We start from the raw sequence: 26,545 nt of genomic DNA on the forward strand, positions 1-26,545 counted from the left end.
GCTAGACGGAAGCCTCTCCTCAATGCAACACACACGAAAGCCCGCTTGGAGTTTGCAAAAAAGCACCTGAAGGACTCAGACTGTGAGGAACAAGATTCTCTGGTCTGAAAGCTGTAATTGCTGCCAAAGGTGCTTCAACGAAGTACTGAGTAAAGGGTCTGAATACTTATGCCAATGTGATATTTCAGTTTTTCCTTTTTAATAAATTTACAGACATTTCTAAAATTCTGTTTGCACGCTGTCATTACGGGGTACTGAGTGTAGATTAATGAGGAAAAAAATGAATTTGAACGACTGTAGTATCAGGCTGCAACATAACAAAACTGAAAAAAGGGAAGGGGGTCTGAATACTTTCCAAATGCACTGTAGGCTTTCCTTCCAGGCCCCTTAATCGTCTTGGCCGCTCCCCTCTGGACACACTTGAGTTAATTTGTCAGTGTCCTCCAGAACATGCAACGCCCAGAACTGGACACTGCATTTTAAGTGTATCTGGTTTCTCTGGGTCTGGATATGATGCTTTCATCGACGCAGCCCAAGACTGCCTTTGCCTTTTTAGCAGCTGCATTACACTGGTGGCCCCTGTTTGCTGTGATCCACCCAGATCCATGGCACATATATTCCTGCCCAATATGGCCTCCCCCATCTTATATTCGTGGTTTTGATTTTTCTCATCCAAATGAAGGACTCACCATTTTTCCCTCTTGAAATTTATCTTGTTGGCTTCTGCCATTGTTCTAGCTTAACAAGTTCCTCCTAAATTCTGATACTGTCCTCTATTTGCTACCTCCTCATCTTTTTATCACCCACAAGTTAGATCACTGTATTTTTCTAAATAAACCTCCGGGTCATTTATAAGTATGTTGAAAAGTGCATGACTCAGCATGGAGCTCTACAGTACACCAGTTAATAACATCTCCTTCCAGCTAGATTTGGAGTCCTTGATGGACACTTAGAACAATTGTTCAGCCAGCCCTATAGGCAGCTAAAGGAGGCAGAGTGGGGCCCGCCCTTTGCCATCCTCTGTACTAGGAGACTTTGTCCAATGCTTTGGTAAATTCAAGGGACACCCTGTCCATGGCGTTCTCCTGGTCAACTAAACTGGTCCTTCGATCAAGGAAGGAGATCAGGTTGCTTGGCCAAGACTTGTTCTCAAGAACCCCATTGCTGGCTCCGGCCAAGAAATGCTTCTTTTCTAAAAACTCTCAAAATGGCTGCTTAATTGTCCATTCCAGAATTTCTGCTGCATCACAGTCAAACTGACTGGTCTGTAGTTATCCAGTCCTCTTTTTCCCTCTTTTTAAAGGTAGGAACAATAATGATTGATTGATTGATTGATTGATTGATTGATTGATTAAAGTCCTTCTCCAATCCTCTGCCAGTATACCCAGTACAAAGTAAAAACACATAAAATTCTCCTTAGGATCACAGTTGACTGTTAAGATGAATATACTATCTAAGATAATTTTTTTTAATTTCTCTATATCTTTCTGTAATATGTTGAAATCGGCAATGACACATTCACTTCTTCCAGGGTCCCCACAGCTTCTATCTCTCCATTTAGTTTCTCCCTTTGGGAAGATCAGATTTATGACAGCCTTGTCTCTTCCTCAGCCTTCTGAAAAATGAATCAATCAGAGAGACCACGGATGACTTTGGGGACTTTGCAGTTTTAGCTGGGCTAGTTTTCCAACATATGTCTGGAGAATTAATCTCCCATCTCTCCTCCATGAAGGTTCTGTAACCCGGTCCAGAGAGAAATTATCTGGATCTTCTGCCTGGGTTTGGCAGTCTGGAGCACCCCCTTCCCCAAGGAGTCATATTCTTGTTTCCCCTTCCTTCTCTTCTTCCCCAAATGCTCTTGCTTGGACTCTCATGGTCAGATTCCTGGATCTCAGTACAGGAGGGCACTATCTTCACATCCTTTTGCCTGTCCTCTTCCTTTGGCTGCCTATCTTTGTAGTCCACCCATAAGCTTCGTCCTACCAAGTTTCAGTAAGGTGGATCAATGCACATTGGCCTTCCCACGTTCGTGTTACTGGTTCATATTACCAGGTCAGCTCCTATGCTCTGTGCACAGACAGTGAGTCCTAGAAGTGTACCTGTGCCTCACTGTATTTACTGACTCATTATTGGGTGCCTCCCTAGCCTGTGTATCACTCTCAGTCCTTCCACTTGTAAACCATGTGGCTCTTGTCAGAAAGGAGGTCTGTGCATGCAAAAGAGTGTTCCAGAGCTCTAACCTGAGCCACAATTAATGGAGCAGATTTTTACTATATTGTAATACCAATAGAAGAGAATATATGTAGCTATTATTTATTTATTTATTGAATTTGTATGCCGCCCATCTCCCCCAACAGGTGACAGTATCAGGTCACAATATAAGGTCTCCTTATATTCAGCAGGGGCTGAGGGTCGGTACCTCTGAAGTCCTACTCCAACAGTCTTCAGGGAGGAAAACAAACACAGCTCATCCTCTGCAGGGGCAGCCCTTTCCATCTCCATGTTCCACAGCAGATGGAGGCGGAGGAAGAAAAAACCCTTCTCACCAAAATCTTCTTTGAATGCTCACTGAGCTCACTCTCAGTGGGGAACTGGCTTCCTTATATGTCCCCGGAAGCAGGCTCAGCTAACTCAGCAATACTCCAAGCACAGAAAAGAGCATCAGCCTTACTATGTGCAATCAACAGTCCTTAGGAAACAACCACTAGCAGCAATATGTCAGCAACTTCTCCTCCTTGGTTCTTCCCCAATGTCTGCTGCTTCCCTTTCCTCAAAGTCCTGTTTGCTCTCCCAGTGAGATGGGAAGAATCTCTTCATCTCACTAACATGTAGGAAATTAGCTGAAGCACACAACATGGATCTGCACAGCATAAGGAAACCATTCTGTTAGGAAGCAGCCAACACTGTAGTGTAGTTACACTGTAGGCTCTTCCAGCCAGACCTCTGCTGAACTTCAGCTCCCATCATCCCCAGCTATCAGGGCCAACAAGCCCTCTGGCAAGGAATGATGGAAGTTGTTGCTCATCTGGGGGACATCAGGTTTGGAAAGAGTCTTGTAGAAATTGAGGGTCCAGGACATGCTATCATCATTTTTCAGGATTGTCTTGAGGAAAACCAAGAGCTACAGAAATGGGAGTTCTGGAAGATTATGAAAAAAAAAGTATCAATGTTTGTGAAGAGCTGAGATCGTTGGGCCATCTGAATGTTTCACTCAAGACTAAAATAAGATCCAAACCATGGGAAACGTTAGTGCTTTTATTTGATCCTTGACTTTGTTACATGGGGCACCCAGGGATCCATGCTGCTGGTTCCTTAGGACAGGGTTCCTCAACCTCAGCAACTTTAAGGTGGGTGGACTTCAACTCCACAATGGCTGGCTGGGGAATTCTGGGAGTTGAAGTCCACCCATCTTAAAGTTGCTGAGGTTGAGGAACCCTGCCTTAGGAAATGCTTATGCTAGAAGCCACTTTCACACACGGACCCTTCCATCACGTGCTGACAGTTAAAGAAGGTGACCTGGAATAGAACATTTTGTGAAGATAAACATTTCGCTCAGAAAGCAGCACGCAGAAGTCACCAAGCTCCCTAAACAAGTTTATTGCCAGTCCGTTTCTTTCCGTGAAAACTCGCACAAGAATCCCAGCTTTGAGATTTACGTATTTATTGTTATAGAATTTATCCTGCAAATGCCAAAGGAAAAAGAGTGGCACGCACAGAAACCCTACGGAGGCCTGCAAAGCTCAGACAGGTGATGTTCTGTGTGATCGTCTTGCAGGACATCCAACCTGGTAAACATAGACTTAAACTAGATTCCTTATTGCCTCGCGAGGAAAACGGACCCCATGAGAACACAACCAGCAGAGCCCAGAGGAAAAGGGGCATTTTTGCACAGACACATCATTCTGCTCAGAGTAATAAATAGCAATACTTGTGTTGATCTTTTTTAAACACCATGAAAAACACGTCATTGCTTATAAAATAATCTGTAAACAATACAATCTGCATTTTCGTACCCAGGAACAGGGACACTGCCAACAGATCCTCTGCTGAATATACGGGAACCCCATTCCTTTCCAGCTCTGCCCACAGAAATTCTGTGGGAAAGCCATTTGGTTTTTCATCCTTCCTACAGGAGCTTCATTTCCGGCTAAAGATGCAGCTTCTCGCGTACTTTTCTAGGCAACATTTTTATCAGGGCCTAATACTGTTTGTAGCACATGATCAGCATCGTATCATTCCACCGAAAAAATGCCCGTACATCAGACACACCTGAGCAGGAAGCCAATGCCGGGGACCTTCGGACCTCCTTGCGCCCGAGAACCTGAAGGCCTGCTGGGCTGGAGTTCAGACCGAGGAAGGCAGCTGTTTGCCTCACTGGCTTTACCCTTAACCACAAACCATGATTTACATGTCTGGGTTCATAAAGCCCAAATTCATCACACTCTATTAGGCTTCGCCCAGTGTGTCACCGCAAGCATGCCATAATGAACAGGCGGCCTTACGGCAACAGCTGAAATGGCTGCTGGCCCTGAGGTTCAAATGGACTTCCTGCCTGGGTGGGGGGTGGGGGGTCCTCAGGCTGCCAACCTGAGGAGGCTCCTGTGCCGCTGCCCCACTGCTGAACCACGGGGGCATCTGCAGCTGGTGCCGGGAGCCGAGTGCCGGGGAGACGCTCGCTCTCACCGAGCAAGGGGGTCTTCCTGTCCATCAGCATCCGCACGGCAAAGTGTCCTTGGGGTACAACTGCACGTGCAAATGCCTTTGCTTCGGGATTTCGGTGTTCCACGAAGCGTCCTCAGAGAGGACGGCCAGGAAAGAGAACTGGCCTAAGGAACAGACCCCAGTCGGACGCTGCGACAACGTTGTCCACAATGACCCCTGAGGGTGAGTAGTGCCGGGGGGCTGCCTCTTCCCTGCTTCTCCTCCACAGGCAGCCGCTGGGTTCCCACAGCATGGCACAACAAAAGCCTTCACAAAATCCGTCTTCAGGGCCATGGGACTGCAAGGAAGTACATACCAACAAAACTTGTGTTGTTAAAATAATGTTCTGCCACCGAGCAAACTTGCAGCAGAACTTTGCATATAATTGCATCCAGATCTGATTTCATCAAATATTTTTCCATATTCCAAGAAGGTTGGGTCAGTTGCCTACAATATGCTGTTGTTGCCGCCGGCTTTTATTACCATCCATTCGATTGCCATCTTACCTTTCCCCCCAAAGGGCACATCTGGCCACTTCTGAGCTCCACGAACCCAGGGGATGTCGTTCGTCCATGAGCCCATGTCCAGGGCCCCCACGGGGACCAAAGAGCCAAGAGCGCAGCTGCAACCGCACGACGTCCTGCTCGTTTTCTACATGCACTGCATGTGCTGCGTTTATAACAAAGGGATTTGGCTTTTCTTAGCTACCATGACACAGCCAAGGTAGCTGTGTCATTCTTCACAGAATTCTACCTTTCCTCCTACAGAATGTAAAAAACATATATTGTGCAGAATCATTACTTCATCTTATCATTGATCCTCCTCGTTCTGGATGTCATTCCCGTGTGGAACCACAGAAGCACTACGAGTGTCTTTGCGGTGGCTGGCATAGTCCGATGCTATGCGAAGTAGGCCCAGAGGAAGACCCCCGCGCTGATGCACAAGACCAAGTTGACATTGAGGATGTGCCTCACCAAAGGGGCTTCGTCAACTGAAGCCCCGGGCGCTGTTCCTGCTTTGACTTCATCAGCTGCCTCCGGCGTGTCCTTCTTTCTGCTCTCCATCCCACAGAGCCACAAAAACAGGCTCATTAATTTAGATTTCTTCTTCTTTTTGTCCAAAGGACCTGCAGGCAAGACAATCAGCAGTGAGAACTCCATTAGGCACCCCAAAGGTCCCCATTTTGACATTTGGTGTTTGCTGGCATGTTCTGGGTGCTCTCACAATACGGTGCAGCTGGGATGGGAAGCTCCCCCAACACAAGGGCTGCCAAGGTGGGCCTGAGCCAACAGAAAACACTCGCTCTGCAGAAGTCTCTGGGGGAGGGCTGCCCCCCCACTGCTGGCTCTGCCCCCCGAGACACTTCTACTGCTTCTTACCTAAAGAACTTGTCATCTCCTGAGAGAAAGACTCAGACCGCTTTCTCAGAGAAATGACATCTCTTACATCTCTTTGACATTTCATAATAGGATACCACACTGATAACTAACGTTTTGGAATCATTACAGGAGATTAAGGCTCAGCTTGGTGTGGTGGTGAAGGCACCTGGCTAGAAACCAGGAGGCTCTGAGTTCTGGTTCTGCCTGAGGCACGAAGCCAGTTGGGTGGCCTTGAGCCCGTCAGTCCCTCTCAGCCCTAGGAAGGAGGCAAGGGCCAACCACTTCTGAAAAAAACTTTGCCAGGAAAACTGCAGGGACTAGTCCAGGCAGTTGCCGGGAGTCAACACTGACTCGAAGGCACCAAAAAGAAAAGAAAAAAAAGCAGATTAACTGCCGATCCCAGAATCTGTCATTATAGATCTTACATCTCAGATTAGTAGATTTAATTTCCTAATTTAACCTTCACAAATTTACAAAAGGTTTGCGAGACCCACACCATTTGCAAGGGATCTCCTGGACTTTGCCAAGCATCACCTCCAGGGGCCACTGCAAGACTGTGGAATTTCCCTTCCTCTCCTGAAGAGCTCCCTCGGATCCTGACTGGGGATTTCTGAACATCGTTGTACAGTTGTAAAACTCTACGAATGTACAATTTTCTAACCTCTTTGCTGCTGTCGAGGGGGGCATCCAGCATTTTGTAGCCCAGACATGGGCTGCCTAGAAGAGCTTTGGAGCCAAGGACGTGCTTTGCCCCCCAAAGTTGCATCTCAGCATCCCTTAAAACAGTGGAAATGGCCCTCCTCCTCCTCCTCCTCCCTGAGAGTTTGGGGACCTGCTGCACAGCTGAGCAAACCAGTTGAGGGTCGCTGTAGGGGATTCTGCTCCTGCCCACTTTATTTCAAAAGTCCTTCTGCTTTCCTGATTCATGGACACTTGAAAACCCACCAGTCTGAGTTTGGGGGGGGGGGGCACAAGCTCACCTTACCACGCCTGCCTGGGGTGGGAGGCAGGAGGTATGTATGAACCCTCCCCTTTTCACTGCACGTCAAGATCATTTTCTCTCCAATGGTTTTCTCTTACCTTTCATTTTGGAGAATGGGAGGTACAATGCTAAAATAACTTGGGATCAATATTTCAATCAGTCAGTTTTGCTGCCCTGAATAAAAAGTGTGGATCCACCCGACCAGTTCAAATACTGGAGCATGGATGTGACTGGGGGCCACATCCCGCATGGGCCTCTATCCAATTGCCCTCTGCTACTGAGGCCTGTCACTTGGAAGGAGGGAGTCCACATCCAATCCCTCCGTAGCCCCAACCACCGGCACGCATCAAATGAAAGGTTTTGTTACTGCCCCCGATGGCCTCTTACCCGGACTGTTTTTGCAAGTGTTCTCAGGGCCATCGGTGATTTCCAGCTGCCCCAGAGGAGAAGGACCAGCCTCAGGGATTCCTTTGACCGGAATGGATAGAGGACAGCTAGATGCAAGCGGAGCATCGCTCTTTCTCGGGACATCCTTGCGGGTGAACCAGGTAAGACGGCTGACCTGTTTGGACATTCAACAGAACAGCTTTCTTTCCCAGAGTCAGAGTCACTCCACACACAAAGGGCACCACAGTCTGAGTCCGGTGCCACTCTTAGGCATCCCCATGATACTATGCAGCTTCTGGCGATGCCGGAAAGACAACCGGTTACCTTGGCAGGGGAACCAGCCCAATTCCTGCTCCAAAACCAAGAGTTTTACAGGACTAGCCAGAGAAGGGGGTTCCCCATTGCCAGCAACTGGGAGTGGTGCTCCACCACAGGCTTGCCAGTCCAACCCCAGAGCCTTTATGGACACTCGCGTGGCAGCGTGGAAGTCTTGCGTAGGTTGGATGGTGAGGCAAGGAGTGCAGAAGGTCAGTGTGGAAGAGCCCTAAGGTGATTCCCAGCTCAGCTAAAACTGAGAAAATTCAAAAGTTCTGCATAAGTCCTGGCCTCTGCTAAAATAGGGATCCATGGGAGTAGCAAGTCTGCACATTTCTCATGGATGCCCCACATTTTTACCTCTCTACAGAAACGCCCATCGCTAAACCATGAAGTTTCTTTGGAACGAGGCGTACTGTTCAATAGGCAACTCCAGCCCATGTTCTGTTTCTGGTATTTGATGAAGCTTGGGGCTGTGCAGCTTCATTCAGAGAAAAATCAAGAAAAAAATATTTCTACTGAAACAGCCATTTGTTCTACACATCTGGCTGACTGTTTTTCCTAAGTGCAACTCTTAGGTCAAATCCTTCCTGACTAATTTTGCCCCAGGTAGTCAGATCTCTCTAAGCAGGGCACTGAAAAACAAAGCCCCTTCAGATGCGCGCACCATTTCCTCTGGAGGAGGCTCCGTCAAGAGGCTGACAGCCATCACCACGATCAGAGTGACCACCCCCAGGATCATGGAGAAGTAGAGATAATGGACGTATTTCACCACGGCTGGCCGGTTATCTGGCTCCCCACACCCCGGCTGCAAGTAGACGAAATCCAAAACCATCCGGATCAGGCCCATTACCATTCCAACCAAAAGGCCACAAAATGCACCCTGAAGGGAAAAAAAGAAAAGAAACCACGCCGGGTTAGAAGAAAAAAGTTCTCTGCCCTCTTTTCTAGAACCACAAGAGTTCACAGGCCACCCCAAAGTGCTCGGCGTGGAGTTACCTTCTCGTTTGTTCTCCTCCAGAAGCACCCCAAGATAAAAACCACGGCCACCGGGGGTTGCAGATAAGAGCTGATGGTCTGGATGTAGATGAAGAGCTGCCCCCCCTGGCTCGCTTGTACGAGCGGAATCCACAAAATTGAAATGACCACAAGGAGCAGAACAAACACCCTGTAGGGAAAAGAAAGGCCGTGGCTGGTCATTTCATTTTTGTGGTCTTCAAACTGGGGATGAATGGATCATGGTGCTAAATGAATGACGGCTCATCAGAAGCTTTGGAACTGTGGATTTGGACTGAGCGTGCTTTGACAATAGTTGGGAAGGAGCGCTTTGGCCCTGCAGGAGCACAACCCTCCTCTGCTATTCATTGAAGGAGCCTGAGTTTTTTCAGGCTTCTGGGTGAGTGCGAGGGAAAGTTGCCGCTGCTTTAACAAACCCATTCATTAACGCTGAGGTGCAAGCTGAAGTGCTGCATTGCTGAAGCCTGAAGAAAGTCAGGCTTCTTGAATTACCATCAGAGAGGTGCTGTACGCACACAAGAAGTCCAAAGCATTTCTTTCAAATGACCTTCAGAGCAGGCTCGGCCCTTATAGAAGGGCTTCTTCCATCATTTGTTTGGCTACTGCTTGCCTCCTAAGAGTAGAGCACTCCTGGGACTCTTGCTAGATGTGTACCATGGGCTGGGAAGTCTTACCTGCCAACAATCATGAGCTCCCATTCAGAAGACAGAGGTCGAAGATGTCGCCAAAGGTCCATTGTGAAAATGGTGCTTGCGCTGTTGAAGATTGAAGTCAAAGAGGACATCAGCGCTGCAATCATGACCGACATCATAAGCCCTCTTAGTCCTGGAAGCAAAAAGAGAGGCTGTTGGTGAGCCTGGATGAGAAAGTTCCTGAATGAGTAAGACACCAGGACACCAAAAGACGTTTGTAGCTAGCTCAGAAGGTTCTTGCTATTTGCTAACTCATAGCTTGCATCCAACTCCAGGAAAAAAGAATAAAATCAGGAATTGTTTCATTGACAAAGATAAAAAAATTCTAGTTACTTTTCACAGACTTATAAAATCACTGAAATGAAAGTATTCCATCCAGTTTTGTGTTATCTGCAAATGTTGTAATTATTTCCTCTACCTGTTCATCTAAGTAATTAATGAAAAAGATAACATACCAGACCCCTCCTTTGGCACCACACTCAATAATTACTCTAGTGAGATGAGGAACTTTTAGACAGCACGCTCTAAGTATGCTTGACAAGCCAGCTGTGGATCCATTTAATAGACAGGTAATCCAGCCCATATTTAAGCTTGCTAATTAGATTGTCATGTAGTACTTTATCAAATGCATTACTAAAATCAAGATACATTATGACACAGCATTCCCACAATCTACTAAAGAGCTTTCCACATCAGAAAAAGGAAATAAGATTTCACGGTTCATAAGATACTGAAAGGCCAGGAAACTAAATCCTATGAGGAACAGTTAAAGGATGTGTGTACTGTATGTTTAACGTACAAAAAAAGGAAGATGGCTATTCCCTTGTCTCCCAGAGCTCTAAACCTGCCGGAGACTGCTGCCTTGCAGTCTCCTCATGAGGAGCAAATGTCTGGAGCACTTGTGGCCAATCTCAAGTCCTCTCCTTGTCCACAGAGGAATTACAAAGAGCTAGTCCACTTGCTGGCTCTTCACTCCACCACCGTCATCAGCTCCACTTTTCGCGGAGCCATCTTCAGTTCACTGTTTCTTCCCTGGAAGCTCTTCTAGTCGTACTTTTGATTTCCATATCCTTCTGTGAAATTCTACAGTGTCCCGCCTGAAGGGATAAGCGCCCCCATGAATATGCCACAACCTCTTTCTCACAGTAAACACTTTCACTGGGATGCACATGAACTGTTTTCAACCTGCCCCCTCCCAAACATAGTTGAGGCCTCCTACAGTGGCTATTGATGCTAAACAAAGCCTGCAATTGAAGAAGCTCAGAAAGAATTAATTGCCCAAGAGCCCTGCAATTCATGGCAAGACAGCAAGACTGATCACTCACATTTTAAAATTTTGTTAACGTATATTCCCACAAACTAATAGTCCCCCAAGCTCATAAACTAAAGATCTGGAATTATAGCATGAGAGCCGAGGTGAGCATCAGCTCTGAGAGTCACTTTTGCCTTTGAGTGACAAAATATTAGGACTCCACAAGCGGGCAGAGTAACTGAAAATCAAACTATTCAAACCTAGTTCAGAATCACAGCACTGAATGTAAAAATGTAGATTGCCCCTTACAAGCCCATCTGTAATCAAACAAATGAACAGTAGGGTTGATATCATGGATTCCTGTCCCATTCAAAGCCATGCTAGTTAATTCACCTCCCCTCCATTTCAGGCGTGAAGTTCAATTTTTAAAATAATGTAGGGTACAAATCCTCCCTCCCTCTCTCTCCTCATTATGAGGGAAGTTAAACTAATAGTTCCCTCCCTCTTTCTCTATGAGATGCAGCAGATCACCATCTTTCTGCCTGAAAACTAAAAAAGAAGAGAAGCTCCTTTCAAGGAAAGAAGCTGAAGAAACGCACCCAGGCCTTCTCCTGCCTCTTTTCCTCTCTTAAACGTGGGATCCCTGACCCCAACCCGATTTGTCATGGATTTTCCAGCTGCTGCTGACTTTTCTGCACAGGACAGGCTTACCCATTAGACACAACAGGCACAGTGTCTAAAGCCCACTAAATGGTTTTATTTATTTATCTATTTTATATCAGAAAGAATAGAAATGAAATAGAAGTTATTGATTTTCATGCCTGTTAATGAAAAACAGGCAAGAAACACACCGAGCTTGAACATCAAAGCAATGATCTCATTTGTAACCTCTATAGGCGTAGAGTGAATACTAAAATTTAGTAACTGCATCAGACATCGGAATTAATTGGTAACAACTGATTATGTGATTACAAACTAATGCCTATATTATTTACTATGCCCTATTTCTCTGTAAAAATACAAAGAAAATATTGAAACTCACATGGAATCTAATTTTAAATGCTGTTATTTTTAGGAAGGAGGGGCCCACGAAGGCAAAAGCGCCAAGGCTCACAAGAGTCATACTGTGGCTCTACCTGTCAGCCACATCCCTGTTTGGGTTGATGAGAAGTCCCTTACCTAGTGGCAGAAGTTCGATGACAAGTTTGGGGTATGCAATATCAGAACATCCAGATGGATTGCCACAGATCTCTTTACAGGATTCAGGATCAGCACAAGCCACTAAATCTGCAAAAAAATATAACGAAAAAGCGTTATGAAGGGTGGGAGAAAGATTGGACAATTTGAAAAAATTAAAAATTGATTAGAAAGCAGATTCAGGGCTGCCATTTGGAGAGTAGAATGGGGCCTGAGGATGGGAGCCTGGGAGTCCCAACCTCCTTCTCTTGGAAGCCCTCAGGGTCTTCCCAGCCCAGCCCATCCTGGGGTAGAGACTGGTAGTTCCTGCTGTTACCACCTATCTTCCAAGAATACCAACTGAATTCTAATCTCTAAATCTAGTGTGTGTGTGAAAATCAGGGTTCTTACACCCTGAACTGCCTTTCCGGTGGTTAAAAGATCAAAATGCAAATGCTGAAATAATTTCTATATAGCCAACTTCTGGCTACCCGTGATACCTAGAAGATTCAGACCTTCTCCCTTGGGAGATATGCCAGTTTCAAAGGGGATAAACAAAATCAAACTTTTTTTCTAAAAATGTAAAACTCCTTTTTATCTGTAAATATTAAAACATTTCATATTGAAGGAGAGAAATGCTGAACTGCCCAGATTATGGGGTGCAGTAGGTACAACTGAGTGAACCCAACTTGAAGGATGAATGGCTGCCAAAATTTAAAGACCCATTTGTATAACTTGTACAGAGAATTAAAAACATGAAATAAATGAGGCGTAAACACTGCACAGAAAACAGAAACCATAAATGTAATGCAAATCCCTGGCTACAAGTTTTATTTATTTCTACAGAAAGAGCAGTTGTCCAAAGCAAACAGTTCCTCTGCTTCAATTACCTGGGCTTACCTTTGACCTCGGATTGCAAACCTGAATCAGAGGCTGAGAAGAACTAAGGTACAGCATCCTGTGCTTTTCCCAGTCTCACTCCATGGCCTCTGACAGACCTCTTATGCCTTCCACCCTTTGTTTTAAGTCAACCAACCATTTCTATAACCAGCAGAGGGAGGGACTGTGGTATTTCACTCTGAACATGATCAAGGGCATCTCTCTCTGCTGGGGATGTGTATTCATGGTCAACCTGAGGAGCTGGCAGGCAAGCTGCATTCATAATTCATTTCCCCTCCACTTGCAAGTCCTCCTCAGGAGCGCCAATACCTGGTTCTCCACAGTGGCCAGGTTCCCATTTCACTCTAAGACACTGTTTCTCAACCTTAGCAACTTTAAGAGGTGTGGACTTCAGTTCCCAGAATTCTCCAGCCAGCCATGCTGCTGGGGAGTTCTGGGAGTTGAAGTCCACACCTCTTAAAGCTGCCAAGGTTGAGAAACACTGCTCCAAGATATAGTGTGGATTGCTTGTTTTTGAGGTAGCTTTTTCTATGAACCCAGTCAAATGTATTATTTTCCAGGGAACTATGGTTAAGAAAACCATAGCTTAATGTGTGAACCCAACTGAGTGGCTATGTTCCACATCATGCTTGGTCAAATTGGATTATAATTTGCTTAATCATAGTCTATTTTTAAAAAAAACACAATGACTGAGTTCATTCAGCACAATCAATCATACATAGATTACAAAGAACCCGGGTTGAGTTCACATGGTATCTTAAGCACAAATAAGCAATCCACATCTTAGTTTTGATGTTGTGTAAACCTAGAGAGGGACCACAATCATCAATAAATACGCAATGAATGTAAAAAGACCAACATCCTTTTGTTTATAAAAAACAGGACAGGATGTCTGTCGCAACTATGCGCAGAGGAAAGAGAGGGCTTCTATATTAAAAAAAACATATAGAAAAGAAGAAGCACTTGAGGTTTTTTTGTGAATTATGCTTCTCTTCGTAGGCTGACTTGGTTTGGTTTTAGTCTAGCCTGGGTGAGCCCAGGAAGAAATAGTCTGAGAAGACGGGCCTCATTCTAGGGAGCTCACCTGGAAAGAGAATGCGGCTGATCATGCCAGGCAAAACCATCATGAAGAGAGGCAGGATTTTCAGGTAGGAGGCCAACAGTGCGCCACCTTTGGCATGCGAAAGAGACTTTGCTGCGAGAGATCTTTGAACAATGACCTTTCGATGAAAAAGGTATAAAGCATCAACTTTTTCTTCTTCACCTAGAACAGCCTCCCACACCACACCAACTTTAAAGTCCAGGCACAGGTGTCTGCAAGGTGTGGTCGAAAAAATCAAGATGGTGGCCACAATGGTGCAGTCAAAGCTTCACCAGTTTTTTATGCACTCTGGCTTTTTTGACCATACCCTGCGGACACCTCTCAGTCCAAAACCTTGAAGACAAATGAAGATGTATCCAAATGTCAGCCCAAAAAGGTAGACCAGACTAAGAAACCAACGCCATGTAGGTCAGGACTACTTTTATTGTAAAGCTGGAGGAACTGAATCTTGCAAGTCTGAATGTGCTTCCCCCTCCCACCCTTTATCTTCGTGTGAATTGCGGGGGGTGGGCTTGTTGGAGAATTTTTCTCAAGTTATTTTCTTGGCCTGGGCTCACGCCCCGCTTATCTGACTGTTAGGCCATTCCCTCTTCCCTCTACCCCAAATGGGCAGTAGTAATTGAGATGCTTATATGTGGTCCTTTCTGAAGGTGGGCTGTGTTGTTCATGAGTGTGGGGATCCTGGATTTAAATGTCTGCACAGCCAGGAAAAGGGAAGGGGTGTCATCTGCATGGTTGCTGCTCATTCAGAGTACACACTAAGGATGGATTATGGTGAGGAGCCAACAATATGAATATTTACATATTTACCAAATTTATATAGCCACCCACCTCACAAAATGTGACTCTGGACAGCTTACAAGCATGTATCATGAGTATTACCATGATAGCATATCATGCCGTAGGCAGATGACAGTGCTGTTCCCATAATGACAGACATTTCAGCTGCCATGCTTCAAAAGTGATTTGGAGAAACATTCTGAAGCATATTACCCGGCTCCTAATTAAAGGAACCCCATCTTTTTTCACCCCTCTGCGTGAGTCATGTTATGAGTTGCTCCCTTAAAGCCATGGTGCCTCTTCCTGGCCCATGGTGGCGATTCCTCTTCCTCTAAAGCTCTCGCTAATGAGATGAATTACCTGATCTGTGCACCAGTACCACAGAGATGGGATGGTCATTCCAACTAGGATTCCTGGCCAGGGAAAGTCGGACGTGACAGGGTCCCGGAATATGTGGAACGCATCTTCTCTTGGCAAGCCACAGCTGGTGTTTCCATTGTGGCCGCTGGCAATGGCTTTGAAGTATCTGTTCTTCAGGTCTTCAAGGCCTCCAACTTTGGCAAAGCCTGGAAAAGTTGAAATGGACCGGTTCAGCTGCCTCCTACAGACAGTACCCTAAGGAAAGGCAATTCGGAAAGCTCTCCACGAGGGACTCACTGAAGCCCATCAAGGTGAGTGCGCCAGCCAACATGATGACCGTCTGCAGGGTGTCCGTGTAGATCACTGCTGCCAGGCCACCTGCAGAAAGGAGCAAGAGCCGGACTGGGTCCCAGTTTGTGCCAAAAATCTGGACAGGCCCAGGAGCCTCAAAAAAACCAAACGCCCCAGACACTGAAAGTTCATTTCATACCTATCAGAAGGCTGATGCTTTAATTCAGGTATGATCAAAGGATTAAAGGACTGGGGGATTTCTTTGAAGGTTTCTTGTTTGCATTTTTAACTAGAACCCCGAGTCAAGGGTACCATGCACTTGATTATTTGCACCACAAGTACTAGCCTATATCTGATTTTGCTATTTTTAAAATAACAAGACTTTCCAAATAGGGATGATGCGCCAGTTGGAAAGCAGTTCTGGATCTTGGAAAGTGAAGAAACAATTTTATTTCCCTTTGCATACAGCGGACACAGGGGCGGGGGGGGGGGCGATTTTGCAGGACCTGCATCAGATTTCAGTGGGAACGTCGTTTAACTCTTGCTGTCATCTTCAAACGACTTTTGAGGGATCGGGGAGGAGAAGTGGTTGGTAGCCTGGCAAGTTAGGAGCTTTTGCCCACCCATCGCCATTCAGCAGTCTAGCAATGGATCAGGACTGGCCTTTCACGTGCCTTCACCGTGTAGTTTAACTTCCCATGTTTTGGTGTTACTTGTTAACAAGTAGTTTTCTGGGCAGTACACAAAACTATTCAGCTGGACACCATGTCTTTTTAACTTTTTAAAAAGTTCAAAGAAGGAAACTTTCAGGACATCAGTTATCTGAAGAGTTCAAAGCAAAGGAAGATGAAAAGTGTATTTTTTTAAAGAAAGCCAGAACAGAATAATCTCTTCTTTGGAAATTTCAACCTGTTCCTGCTCTGTAGGTCAGCCTGAAGTTATTCAGATGGGTTGTTTTCTTTCTTGAAAAGCACGTCTGTGCATCCAAGTTATTTTTTACAAAGCATGCAACATGAGTAATATTTTACCTACTTGCAAGTGCTACCCCTTCACTATATTTCTGAGTTGGCAGTTGGGCTGCAGACCGTGGGCAAAATGAGCTTTGAGAAAAGGCAACAAAGCCCAAAGAAGAACCAATGGTCATGAAGCAGAATTTAACCGATGTTCCAGGTATGTATGTATGTATGTATTTATTTAATTTGTACGCCACCCATCTCCCCCACCAGGTGACTCTGGGTGGCTCACAATTAAAACACAACCCACAAACAATTAAAAAATAAATACACATTAATTAATTAAAATTGATTAATCAATTAAAAGGTCAAGCTATAAGTAACCCAACTATATTAGGTGAGTCACCTAATCACATGCTACAGTTTGATCATGTAAATCTCCCCACGTGCCTAAATTTTCAAAAGGTGCACACTCTCCCTCCCTATGCATCCGTCAAACCTCAGCGCCCTGAAGTCGGGTGATAGAACAGCCAAACGATGTCAGCCATTCCTCTAAGCGCTTTCCATGTGGCTCACGGCCCAGAAATAACTGCAAAAGACAGACTTCTCTTCTCATGGTGTTAAAAACTACCTGCCACAGTGTAGACTGCAGTGATTATCAGCAAACTGATGACGGCTATGTAGAGATCCCAGTGCAGGGCCTGTTGGATGAAGAGAGCTCCAGCATACATGTCAACCTGGGGGAGAGAGAAACGGGCAACGTTTAAACCTCAATAACCATCTTACCAGGGCTGGCCCAAATTAGCTGGCCAAATACTGTGCTGTATTCCCTAAATCAGTGTTTCTGAAGCTCAGCAACTTTGAGATGTGTGGACTTCAACTCCCAGAATTCCCCAGCCAGCCATGTTGGAGATAGCCATGGGTTGTTGAAGTCCACACACCTAAAAGTTGCTGAGGTTCAGAAACACTGCCCTAAACCAATGTTTGTACTAGATAGATAGATAGATAGATAGATAGATAGATAGATAGATAGATAGATAGATAGATAGATAGATAATAGAGTACACACATACACACACGTATGTATGTATATAATGTACTTCATATATCTTTTCCCATGCCAGCATAGCAGCCAAACCCAAACCCTGTTTAGTTCTGTTATTTTTTTTAAATGCTGAATAAATAATTTATTTGAGATAGAGGTTTTACCAGAAATGTTATCAACAGAAGCACCGGTGGGCTGAAAACTTGAGTTCAGCTACCAGCCACTCTTTTAGATTTAGTCTGCTGCAGTCCCAAAGGGTTCATAACATTTTCTTCCACCAAGCCTAGACCTACCCTTTTGAACCCCAGCCTCACCACCACCACCACCACCACCACCACCGCCAGTGTTGTCCAAACTTGGCCACTTTAAGATGAGTGGACTTCATGGCTGGCTGGGGAATTCTGGGAGTTGAAGTCCACTCATCTTAAAGTGGCCAAGTTTGGACAACACTGACCACCGCCATCACAGGTGGGCAACTGACTGGTCTCCTGTAGAGATTCTGGAGCATCCCCAAACCACACCCAGGTTTTGCATCAGCTTTGTTCCACCAAGCCTGGGTTTTGCCACTATCACTAAGTGGCACCTTCAAACTGGAGGTTGATACTGTTCTCCACCTCAGAACGGGTGGATCTACATTCGTGGATCTACATTTGTGGAGCAGATACGCTCATCCCCATGTGCTACGTTGACTCTGCAATGCACTTAGGGAGCCATCCAGCAGATTCCGTTCTGTGTCTGTGCTTAGGGATAACTTCCTCCTCTACTTTCCAGAGCAAACTTTTCATTAGTGAATAGACAGGACATGTTCAGGCCTCTTTCACGCAGACAATGCTCTGCACTGCGACTACCGGGTCAGCTTATGACCCTGTTATTGATTTTTCTCCCTTTGTCCACGAAAAGAAGAGTGTATTCCCATGGAACAGCCCAAATTAAACAGAGCAAGACAGAGTCCCATTTTAACATGCCATCCCTTGCCCCATCCTTGCTGCCATAAGCTGTTGGCTAAATCAGGCCAGCCTACCTGGCCTGCAAAAATCCATAGCAGTCAAGCCCTGGAAGCTGGCAAGCCGAGGAAGCGAGAACGGCTTGGATTGCTAGAAAAGCAGGTATTGCTGGTAGGTGATAGAACAGACTCTTGGAAGCTTGTCGAAGCGACACAAAACATACACCTAGTGCAATTGAGGCAGAGTTACCCTGCGTCTCTTCCTCACGCTTTCTCCTTCCCCAGGACTCTAGAACTTCTGCAACCGCCCTGGGTCCTCCCCTATCTGACCGGCTGCCCCCTTGGCGCTCCCAAGCACTTGGGGATGTAGGATTTTTGCACCCAGATGGGGTACTCCTAAAACTCTTCCTCAGGGCTCCTGTAAGGTGCTCTCCACCAGTCCTTGAGCAGAAAACCAGCCAACATAAATTGTGCTGCTCTCGCTGGTCATCACGATCCTGCCACGAGCACAATGCTGCTGAATGGTGCTGCCCTTGTTCGCTGCAGGCACTTGATGACAGGCCTTGGTGGGTTCACCAATATTATTCCCCCTCCCCTCCCCTCCCCTCCCCTCCCCTCCCTCCCTCCGAATGTCACCAGCCACTGAGGAAATATCCAATAACTGGTCTCCTAACGTGGGCTGGAGAGGAAGTGAGTTCTGGTAGATAACTAGACTGCTGGATTTATCCATCTATCAAACACCCTCCAGGTTTTGCTCAATGAACAGGGAGACCTTTCGCTGGACCACGCAACCTCCCTCCTTTCCGCCTGTTAATTGGGCTGCTTTTAAACAGGAGGGCTGTGGCTCTTCTGAGCACTCCCTTCGGAGCATGAGTTTTAAACATGCATTCAGTGCCTCTATCGGCTGTTATTGGGCAATTGTTAAACATGGGTTTATGCTCTTCTGAAAAGCAGTAAACCTGTGTTTAAAAGGTCCCTGACTAACAGGCACGGGGGGGGGGGGGGGGGGCTGGATCCCGCACAGCCTCCCCAGCTATTAACTGGGCTAATCTCTCTCTCAAAGCCAGATGCCTGTGGACCAGCTACCACACCACTGGCAGAATGATTGCTAAAGTATATCAGATTTTATCCGTGGCAAAACATGCTTTGGATAAAAGGGAACCACTGCTGGAACAGCTAAGGATGAATAGAGGTGAACAAGTGTAGTTCAGGGTTGAACTACACATCCTTGGGGTTCTCTGAGCTTGGTTCTTTCCTTGTACCAACCACTATGTAGGACAGACAGGCAGAAGGCTAGCTGAGCGCATCCACGAGCACCAACTAGCAGTCAGAAGACATGATGAAAATTCCTTAATCTCACAACACATAGACAGACATAATCACAGTTTCAACTGGGAAACTGTCAGCATCTTAGACCAAGCTAAATCCAACTACACAAGAGAATTCTTGGAAGCCTGGTATTCAGACAAGGTAGCAATCAACAGACACATAGAGATTAACAGCATCTACATACTATGCAAAAGAGACAAAAGATCAGAAGATCGCCTCACCAGCAATCAATCTCCCGCAATCATCACCCAGATAAGCAAAGGTCACCACCAGGCACACAATCAAGCAGCAAACACATGCCAATCGAAGACCTACCAGAGGAGCAAAACAGAACCCCCACCCCCACCAGCACTGGCAAGGCAGGACACAGCACATAAACAGAGAGCAAACCCCACTCCATTCTAGCACTGAAGATGTCACCTAGCTGGGTAATGAAACGTTTGCAAGAAAAGAACCAAGCTCAGAGAACCCCAAGGACTCCACAGCTAAGGACGACTTAAGGATGACTTATCTGAAGGCTGGAGCTCAGGTGAAGGCAATATCATGAAGCTTCAAGGTTGCCCTAGAATGATTGTGTTGTGATTAGATGCAAGGGATCGCACATTTGATCTTCAGACTGGGCTGGTCACATACGAGTATTATCTTCCAGCCTTCATACTGCAGCGTTAACAACAAGAACACTTAAGGATCTTGTCTCCATCCTTCTCTTCTCGTCACTTCTAAACTAGATAAGGGAAGATTGCCGCATCTGGTCCTGCCTTAAGAACTAGATTAGGAAGAATTAGCCGTGCCAAGGCCTAAATAATGACCCTTCTCAATTGTTGCCTATAAGGATACTGTGTCTGACCTTTGTTTCAAGCACAATAATTATTAATTGGATGGTCAACATCTGAACTATTGGTTGGGATTTTCTCCTTCTCTCTTTCTGCTTCCCTGTGGCTGTACCAGATTATAAATAGACGTAACATTTGAAGAGATTAAACACTTTGTGTTACGCTATTACCAACTCTGAATGAATTGATTGCCGTTGTTAGCAAAGCTAAAACATATTTCTATACTGATACATTTAGAAGTGGCTTAAGCATTTGCGCCTTTTTTTTTACATCACAACATAGATTTGCACAGAAAGTAAAGAACGTTTGTTGAGATTCCTTAGTACATGAGTTCCAAACAATAAATTACAAGAAAAAACTTCCACTTACTCAGTGTCTTATTTCCAAACTGGAACCAAGAATGTGAGTAGGTGTGATTGAATGGTGCAAAACTGGCACAAAAGGTTGCCATCATTTGGACGAAGAGAGCAACGCTGGATGTTTTTTAGATGTTTCCTTTGAACCTGATTAGAAATGTCTTAAACCCTTAACTGTGTGACTACAAAATGGAGTCATAGTGGAGCAAAACAGCAGAATAGAACACTATTTAAGGACACGTCGGCTACCCACTTTTGGAGGGGGAGGTGAACAATACCAGGCTTGGTCAAACAGAACTGGTCAAAAGCAGCTCAAAACTTTGGCACAGGTTTTGGGTGAATGTAGCAACCCTGGTTTTGTGGCTAAAAATCTTTTGCCACCTTAGAGTAACATAGCTCTCCTCTTCCAACGGGTTTGTAGGTGTTTTCTCTGAAGCCCAGTTTGAAACTTCTGCATCCCCTTAACTGTCAGGGTATAAAACCTGGACTTGGTGGTACGAAAGTTGTAACCTTTTGGGTAGAACCAAATGCTGGGATTCATAGCTAACCCAGCTGAAGTAGCATCTTTCTCTTGTGGGACTGAGTGCCATCGGTTGTTAATAAATGACTGGAGCAAAAGGTTAGCCAGTTACTCATTAAATGTGAGTAGTCAAACAGAAGAGTAAATGGCTAAACTAGAGTGGCAGGTCATCTTCTGTGCCTGCTTGTCCATTGGTGTGGGCACTTCCTTTAGATCTCTATCTGGAGAATAAATTTGCAAATAGGAGCAAAACAAACAGCACTGGAAAACCAGCAACAAACAAATTAGATAAGGAGGGAGATTCTGGACTCAGGCCTACAAAGCTGGACATGCAGCCAAATATTAAAGCTTTAACTCCAACGTTTTTAAGCAACAAAGATGTTTACTCATCAACATTTTTTTCTTGAGTAATGGTTGTATGATGCCACACAAGCTAACAAAAATAATGGATGTGAACTATAAACAAAATCTTAGATGAAATATTAGTATTCTTAGGGTTTCTCCAGTGCAATGTCTGCAGGATGATTTTTAGAAGTCTTTCAGAAAACAGCTCTTGGTGGAAATGTTATGAGAGAATCTGCCCTCTCTGCAAACTTTCAGGAATGGATCCATGATCCAAATCCTAGATTCCTTTCGTACCCTGATCAGGGACATGACATTGGAAGACTTGCAGCCACGGTGCATTTCCAGATATAAAAAATCTGAAGGGTGTGCCAGGGGCTTGCTTCCAGTGTGCCACGAGATTTTTGTCTTATTTCCTAAATCCTAAGTATATCAATAAATAAAAATTGTATAACTTCCTCTTGAACCATGTCTTTCACATTTGAAAACAGGTATATACAACTAATAATTTCCTGGTGTGCCACAGAACTACTATCTTCAATGTCGTGCTGTTGGATTCAAAAAGGGTGAGAACCGCTGATCTGGGCACAGTATGCATAACGTCAAAGCCACAAGGCAGGCCGCCAAAATCTTTGCCTATAAATTGATCTTGCCTGGGGGCAAGATAACCCAGCAGCCTCCAGAGTTGTAGGCAAGCTAAGCGCCGTATTCAGAATAGTTCCCTCTGGGGATGCGCTGCATTTCGCACCCAAGGCCGAAAGGGCTCTCGAGCAGGGCTGGGCGTGGGGTCCCAGGGAGATTCACGCTTGAGTTCAGGAGATGCCCACAGGGCACCCCCGCTCCCTCCGGAGCGCCTTGTTGCCACCAGTGGGTGCTTCTTAGCTCCCACAGGCCTTCCCTAGGATAGCGCGGCCACGGAGTGAGCCGAGGAAGACGTGTGCCTTCCAAAGGGAGCGCCCAACAGATGCGGCTTCCCTGCCCACCTGGGCTCTGAGCACTCTTTAGGCTTTGGATCCCAAACATAGCACTTCCCTAGTTCCCTCCTGTATCCATTGGTTTGTCGCTCGACAGCTGTCATAATACACGAGAAACATCAAAAGACACTTATTAAGCCTATGTTGACCTACTCTTTCCAAGCCAATTCTGTTCTGTCTCCTCTCGTCTTCTTACTTACTGAAATTTTGGTGAATATATAGATAAACAAGTAGAGAATTGCAAGGAAGATCTGTATCCTTTTGCCACCAAACCGTCTCTGCAAATACTCTGGCATGGTTGTAACCTGGAAGGGACGAAAAGGGTGAAAAGTCTTCACAAAACAGAAGCTTTGATCTGTTGGGGAGTGTTCGGATTTATGTAAAACAGTCTGTGATATGAATTAGTTCACAGCCGTCACCCTCCACCGCTCGAATCCGCGACCCTCCCAGGAACAGAAGCCCCCGTTAGCTCCTATTTGGGTTGGCCGTTGTCTCGTTAGCTGCCCAGAGTCACTCTGGCAAGTGGGTGGCCAGATAAATTGATTGAAATAAATAAATAAAGAATAGCCTTAATTGAATACCAGGGCCTATCAGAGCCTCTGAGGCCTCCTGGAGCCCTGGAAAAGAGAAGGGGAGGCTAAAAAAAATGTTTTGGGCACACGCCAAGCAGTTTCCCTCTGCCCTTGAATATGCCAACCACCGCTCCCTCCCATCCCCCCCACCAGCTGCAAAGTGGCTTGCAGAAAATATAGCCCTCCTACGAATTCCTCAATCAAGGGTTTTCATATAAGGAACAAGACTGCTTGCACTCCCTTGTGAAATTATGAGATGGCCAAATGCACCCCTAACTGGGGTGCATCGTCAGCAATTCTCAGTTGAATTCAGGTAAGGGACTAAATAGCTGAAGGAGAGAGGACCCTGTCTCTGTTTTACATCCCTTTTTGCCCAAGATCATTTGCTCCCTGTAGGAAATAATATTTCTCCCCTTGCACACTAACATTTAGCCCCCTCCAGCATTTATCTCCGTCTTCCCAACCTGGTGAAATATGATTCACTAGATGTCCCATCGTCCCCAGACCAAAGGGTTTACAGTCCAGGTGGGAAAAGGCCGAGCAAAGGCGGCAGCAGCAAGGATCCCCCTTTCCTCTGGGCCTGCATTTCTCAACCTGGGAGTCAAACTATACAAACTATACAAGCCGGACTGCTTGACCGAATGACCCCTAGGTGACAGCCAAGTGGCGGACTTGGATATCTCTTGGCCGTCCTCTAGCGGCTGCCTGGATCCGTGCAGCCAAGACGCAGCCAGTGCATCGCTGCCCCGACCCGCCGGGGTTTAGCCCTGGGCCAGCTGGACCGCCCTGAGGACGTAGCAGGGGGAGAGGAAGCCAGGAGGCAACCTGGAGCCCCCGGGCAGGGAGGTCCCTGCCACGCAGGCCACAGAATTGAGAGGCGAGTGACGGCAACAGCGGAAGCAGACTTCCCGCCTGGACCACGGCGTGTCAGGCCCACGCCGCCTGCCCTACGCTGCCTGCACGCAGCATCTCGAGGTGGGATATTAGGGGCTGAGAGATAGGGGGAGGCATGCAGACGTGTGCTCAGGAAAGGGTAGCGAGCCGTCCATGCAGCAGGGCGAGGGGGCTGCGTGGGTTTTAAGAAAGGAAGAAAGACCTTTCTAACTACTGTGAACGGGGAGTAAAATCCCAGAGGCTCTTCCACGTTGTCAGTTTGCACATGATCCTTCTCAAACCGGAGGCAAAAGCAGAAGGAAGGAAGGACACGAAGGCTCGACTATCCACGAAGCTTCGGTGAGAGCAGAGAGGGCCTCCTGGAAGCTGATTGACTCACCCCGGCTGCGATGTAGATCGGAAGGAACAGCCACGCCAGCACCAAGACACAAAACATGCCCTAAGAGAGACCACAGGCCGTTAGGAAGAAGGAAACCCCAGAAAACCTGCTGATCGACAGAGGCACCTCGGAGCACAATCTGGTGGCGGGATTAACCTGAAGGGTTTACAGGAGCACATTCAGGTTACACTGGGCGAGTCTGGCTGTATCCTTCCGGCACCACCGCCAATCCATCTGCAGCATTGCAGAAGCATTTGAAAAGGGGAAAAGACTCATTTAACGGAGCATCAGAAGCTGAGCAGTGGCGCAGCTGACCCACCAAACCAGGGCCCTGCTGCAGACTGTCCTGCCCGGTCCAGGCTCTCTAGGTGGTGACCGAGCCTCTGAGGAAGATCCGACACTCACACCTTCTGCACCCCAGCCCTGTGGGGCTGGGCAGTTGTCATCTGTTGTAAAAACGTTGTAAGGACTCCACAGCTGTAATCCTGTGCTGGGACCCGGAAACAAACCGGAGAATGGTACCACGGGGGGAATGCAAGGCAGCTGGCCCACCAGCAGGGCCCCCTTTCCCCCCTCCCTGGCGCTGCTGCTATTTAATACCCATTGCTCTGAAACAAAGCAGACGCCGAGAGGGAGGGAGGGAGGGAGGGGGCAGCCTGGCGTCACCAAAGCCCGATCTGGGTGTGGTTCTCTGTTCGGATCGTCCGCCAGCACATCTCAAGGACTACAGAAAGGGTTCCCGCCATTTACAGAGAGGGATGCGCCCAACCTGGCTGCCTGTCAGCTTGGAGAGTTTGCGCTCCCGGGCCAGAGCAGCCTGGAGAAGGTCCCGCTCTAGCACCCATCCAGCTGCCTTCTAACCTCTTTGCCTGAGTGAGCAAAGTAAAGTGGGCTTTAATGCAAGAGAAAGGGTTCACAGGACGCGGCTTCTGCAGAGATCTTGACATTTACGGAGAATCCTCCCATAAGCTCCAAGCGCCGTCTCTGTAATAATCCTTGCAGGGATTTGCAGTTCCCTTTCCTTTGGGGTAGGCAGGTGGGGGGAAGGGAAAACCTTCTCTGCTCCAAACTAAAGCTGCGTGGCTATCCAACCTCCCTCCCCCCACCTCAAATTGTCTTCTCTGACTTCCCACCTGCAAAGCTTCCAGGTTCAACAAGACCGCTTGAACCCCGTGCCCTGATTCATCAGGGCTCCCGATTCAGCCTTCTGGAAATACTGAATTCACAGCGTGAGCATATCTCACAAATGGAAAAGGGGGCAAAGTTTAAATGTTCCATTTACTTGGGACATTTTTATACCCCGTGTGCACAACAGCTCACCCAAGCCAAGAGGCGTCCAGCGAGATACCAGAGCCGGGAAGAAGGAAGGAGCAGGACTGCAGACTAAGAGACTCTTCAGCCATCTCCTGTGGGAAGGTCTCTTAACCCTTAATCAGCAACAGCAGACTTAGGCCAGTGAGATAGAGAGATGTGCCTGGAGATTAGAGGAAGACCTTGCCCCCTGCTCCGTGCCAGCCAGCATAAAAGGTACCATAAAAGGGATACTCACATTCCATTCGTAGGCCGTGGCAGCAATTCCAGATGCTGCACCAGAACCAGCCAAGCCAATGAAATGCCCACTGCCGACATTACTGGCAAACAGGGAAGCCCCCACCTGTGAAAAGAAGCCAGGAGTCAGCTCGGTGGGTATCTCGGGGTGCTTTCTAAACCCGCCGTGAGTGCAAAGCCTCTCCTGCCAGAGAATCATTGCATGGAGTTTGCTGGAAGGGTTTCCAGATCGCCTGCCTGAGGCTGGACCTCATTTCTCCTTTGGGATGCTTCTCTTGACACTGTAGGACAGTGTTGTGCAAACTTGGCCACTTTAAGATGAGTGGACTTCACTCATGCTGGCTGGGGAATTCTGGGAGTTGAAGTCCACTCATCTTAAAGTGGCCAAGTTTGGACAACACTGCTGTAGGAGAAGCTGATGCTCTCGCAGCTGTTCCTGGTTTGTACAGGTTCAGACAACATGGGGTTTGGCAACATTAGACCCTATCAGCAAGAGCAGCCATGAGATGCTTCTCCAGCTCCT

General features: G+C 46.7%; 1 protein-coding gene across 3 annotated transcripts in view; it reads right to left on the reverse strand.

Annotated features, from left to right (window-relative positions):
• Positions 1 to 3,644: 3,644 nt before the first annotated feature.
• Positions 3,645 to 26,545, reverse strand: part of SLC5A11 (solute carrier family 5 member 11) — a 28,207-nt gene continuing 5,306 nt past the window's right edge. For 2 of the 3 annotated variants that reach the window (XM_015889873.3, XM_025173331.2), the window contains exons 5-17: positions 26,024 to 26,128; positions 24,475 to 24,534; positions 22,830 to 22,934; positions 16,919 to 17,024; positions 15,341 to 15,421; positions 15,044 to 15,249; positions 13,886 to 14,021; positions 11,905 to 12,012; positions 9,456 to 9,606; positions 8,764 to 8,932; positions 8,432 to 8,647; positions 7,450 to 7,624; positions 3,645 to 5,827 (exon numbers count right to left, since the gene is read on the reverse strand). In XM_015889873.3, the coding sequence (XP_015745359.1) occupies positions 5,601 to 5,827; positions 7,450 to 7,624; positions 8,432 to 8,647; positions 8,764 to 8,932; positions 9,456 to 9,606; positions 11,905 to 12,012; positions 13,886 to 14,021; positions 15,044 to 15,249; positions 15,341 to 15,421; positions 16,919 to 17,024; positions 22,830 to 22,934; positions 24,475 to 24,534; positions 26,024 to 26,128 (1,845 nt within the window). In that variant the 3' untranslated portion in view covers positions 3,645 to 5,600. Of the gene's footprint in view, positions 5,828 to 7,449; positions 7,625 to 8,431; positions 8,648 to 8,763; positions 8,933 to 9,455; positions 9,607 to 11,904; positions 12,013 to 13,885; positions 14,022 to 15,043; positions 15,250 to 15,340; positions 15,422 to 16,918; positions 17,025 to 22,829; positions 22,935 to 24,297; positions 24,417 to 24,474; positions 24,535 to 26,023; positions 26,129 to 26,545 lie in introns of those variants that run through there. The other variant, XM_015889875.3, reaches the window with a different exon arrangement.

The sequence above is a fragment of the Python bivittatus genome, unplaced genomic scaffold (assembly GCF_059951505.1).
Source record: "Python bivittatus isolate LINGU-HERP-01145 unplaced genomic scaffold, Pbiv_v1 ctg000030_np1212, whole genome shotgun sequence".
Taxonomy (NCBI): domain Eukaryota; kingdom Metazoa; phylum Chordata; class Lepidosauria; order Squamata; family Pythonidae; genus Python; species Python bivittatus.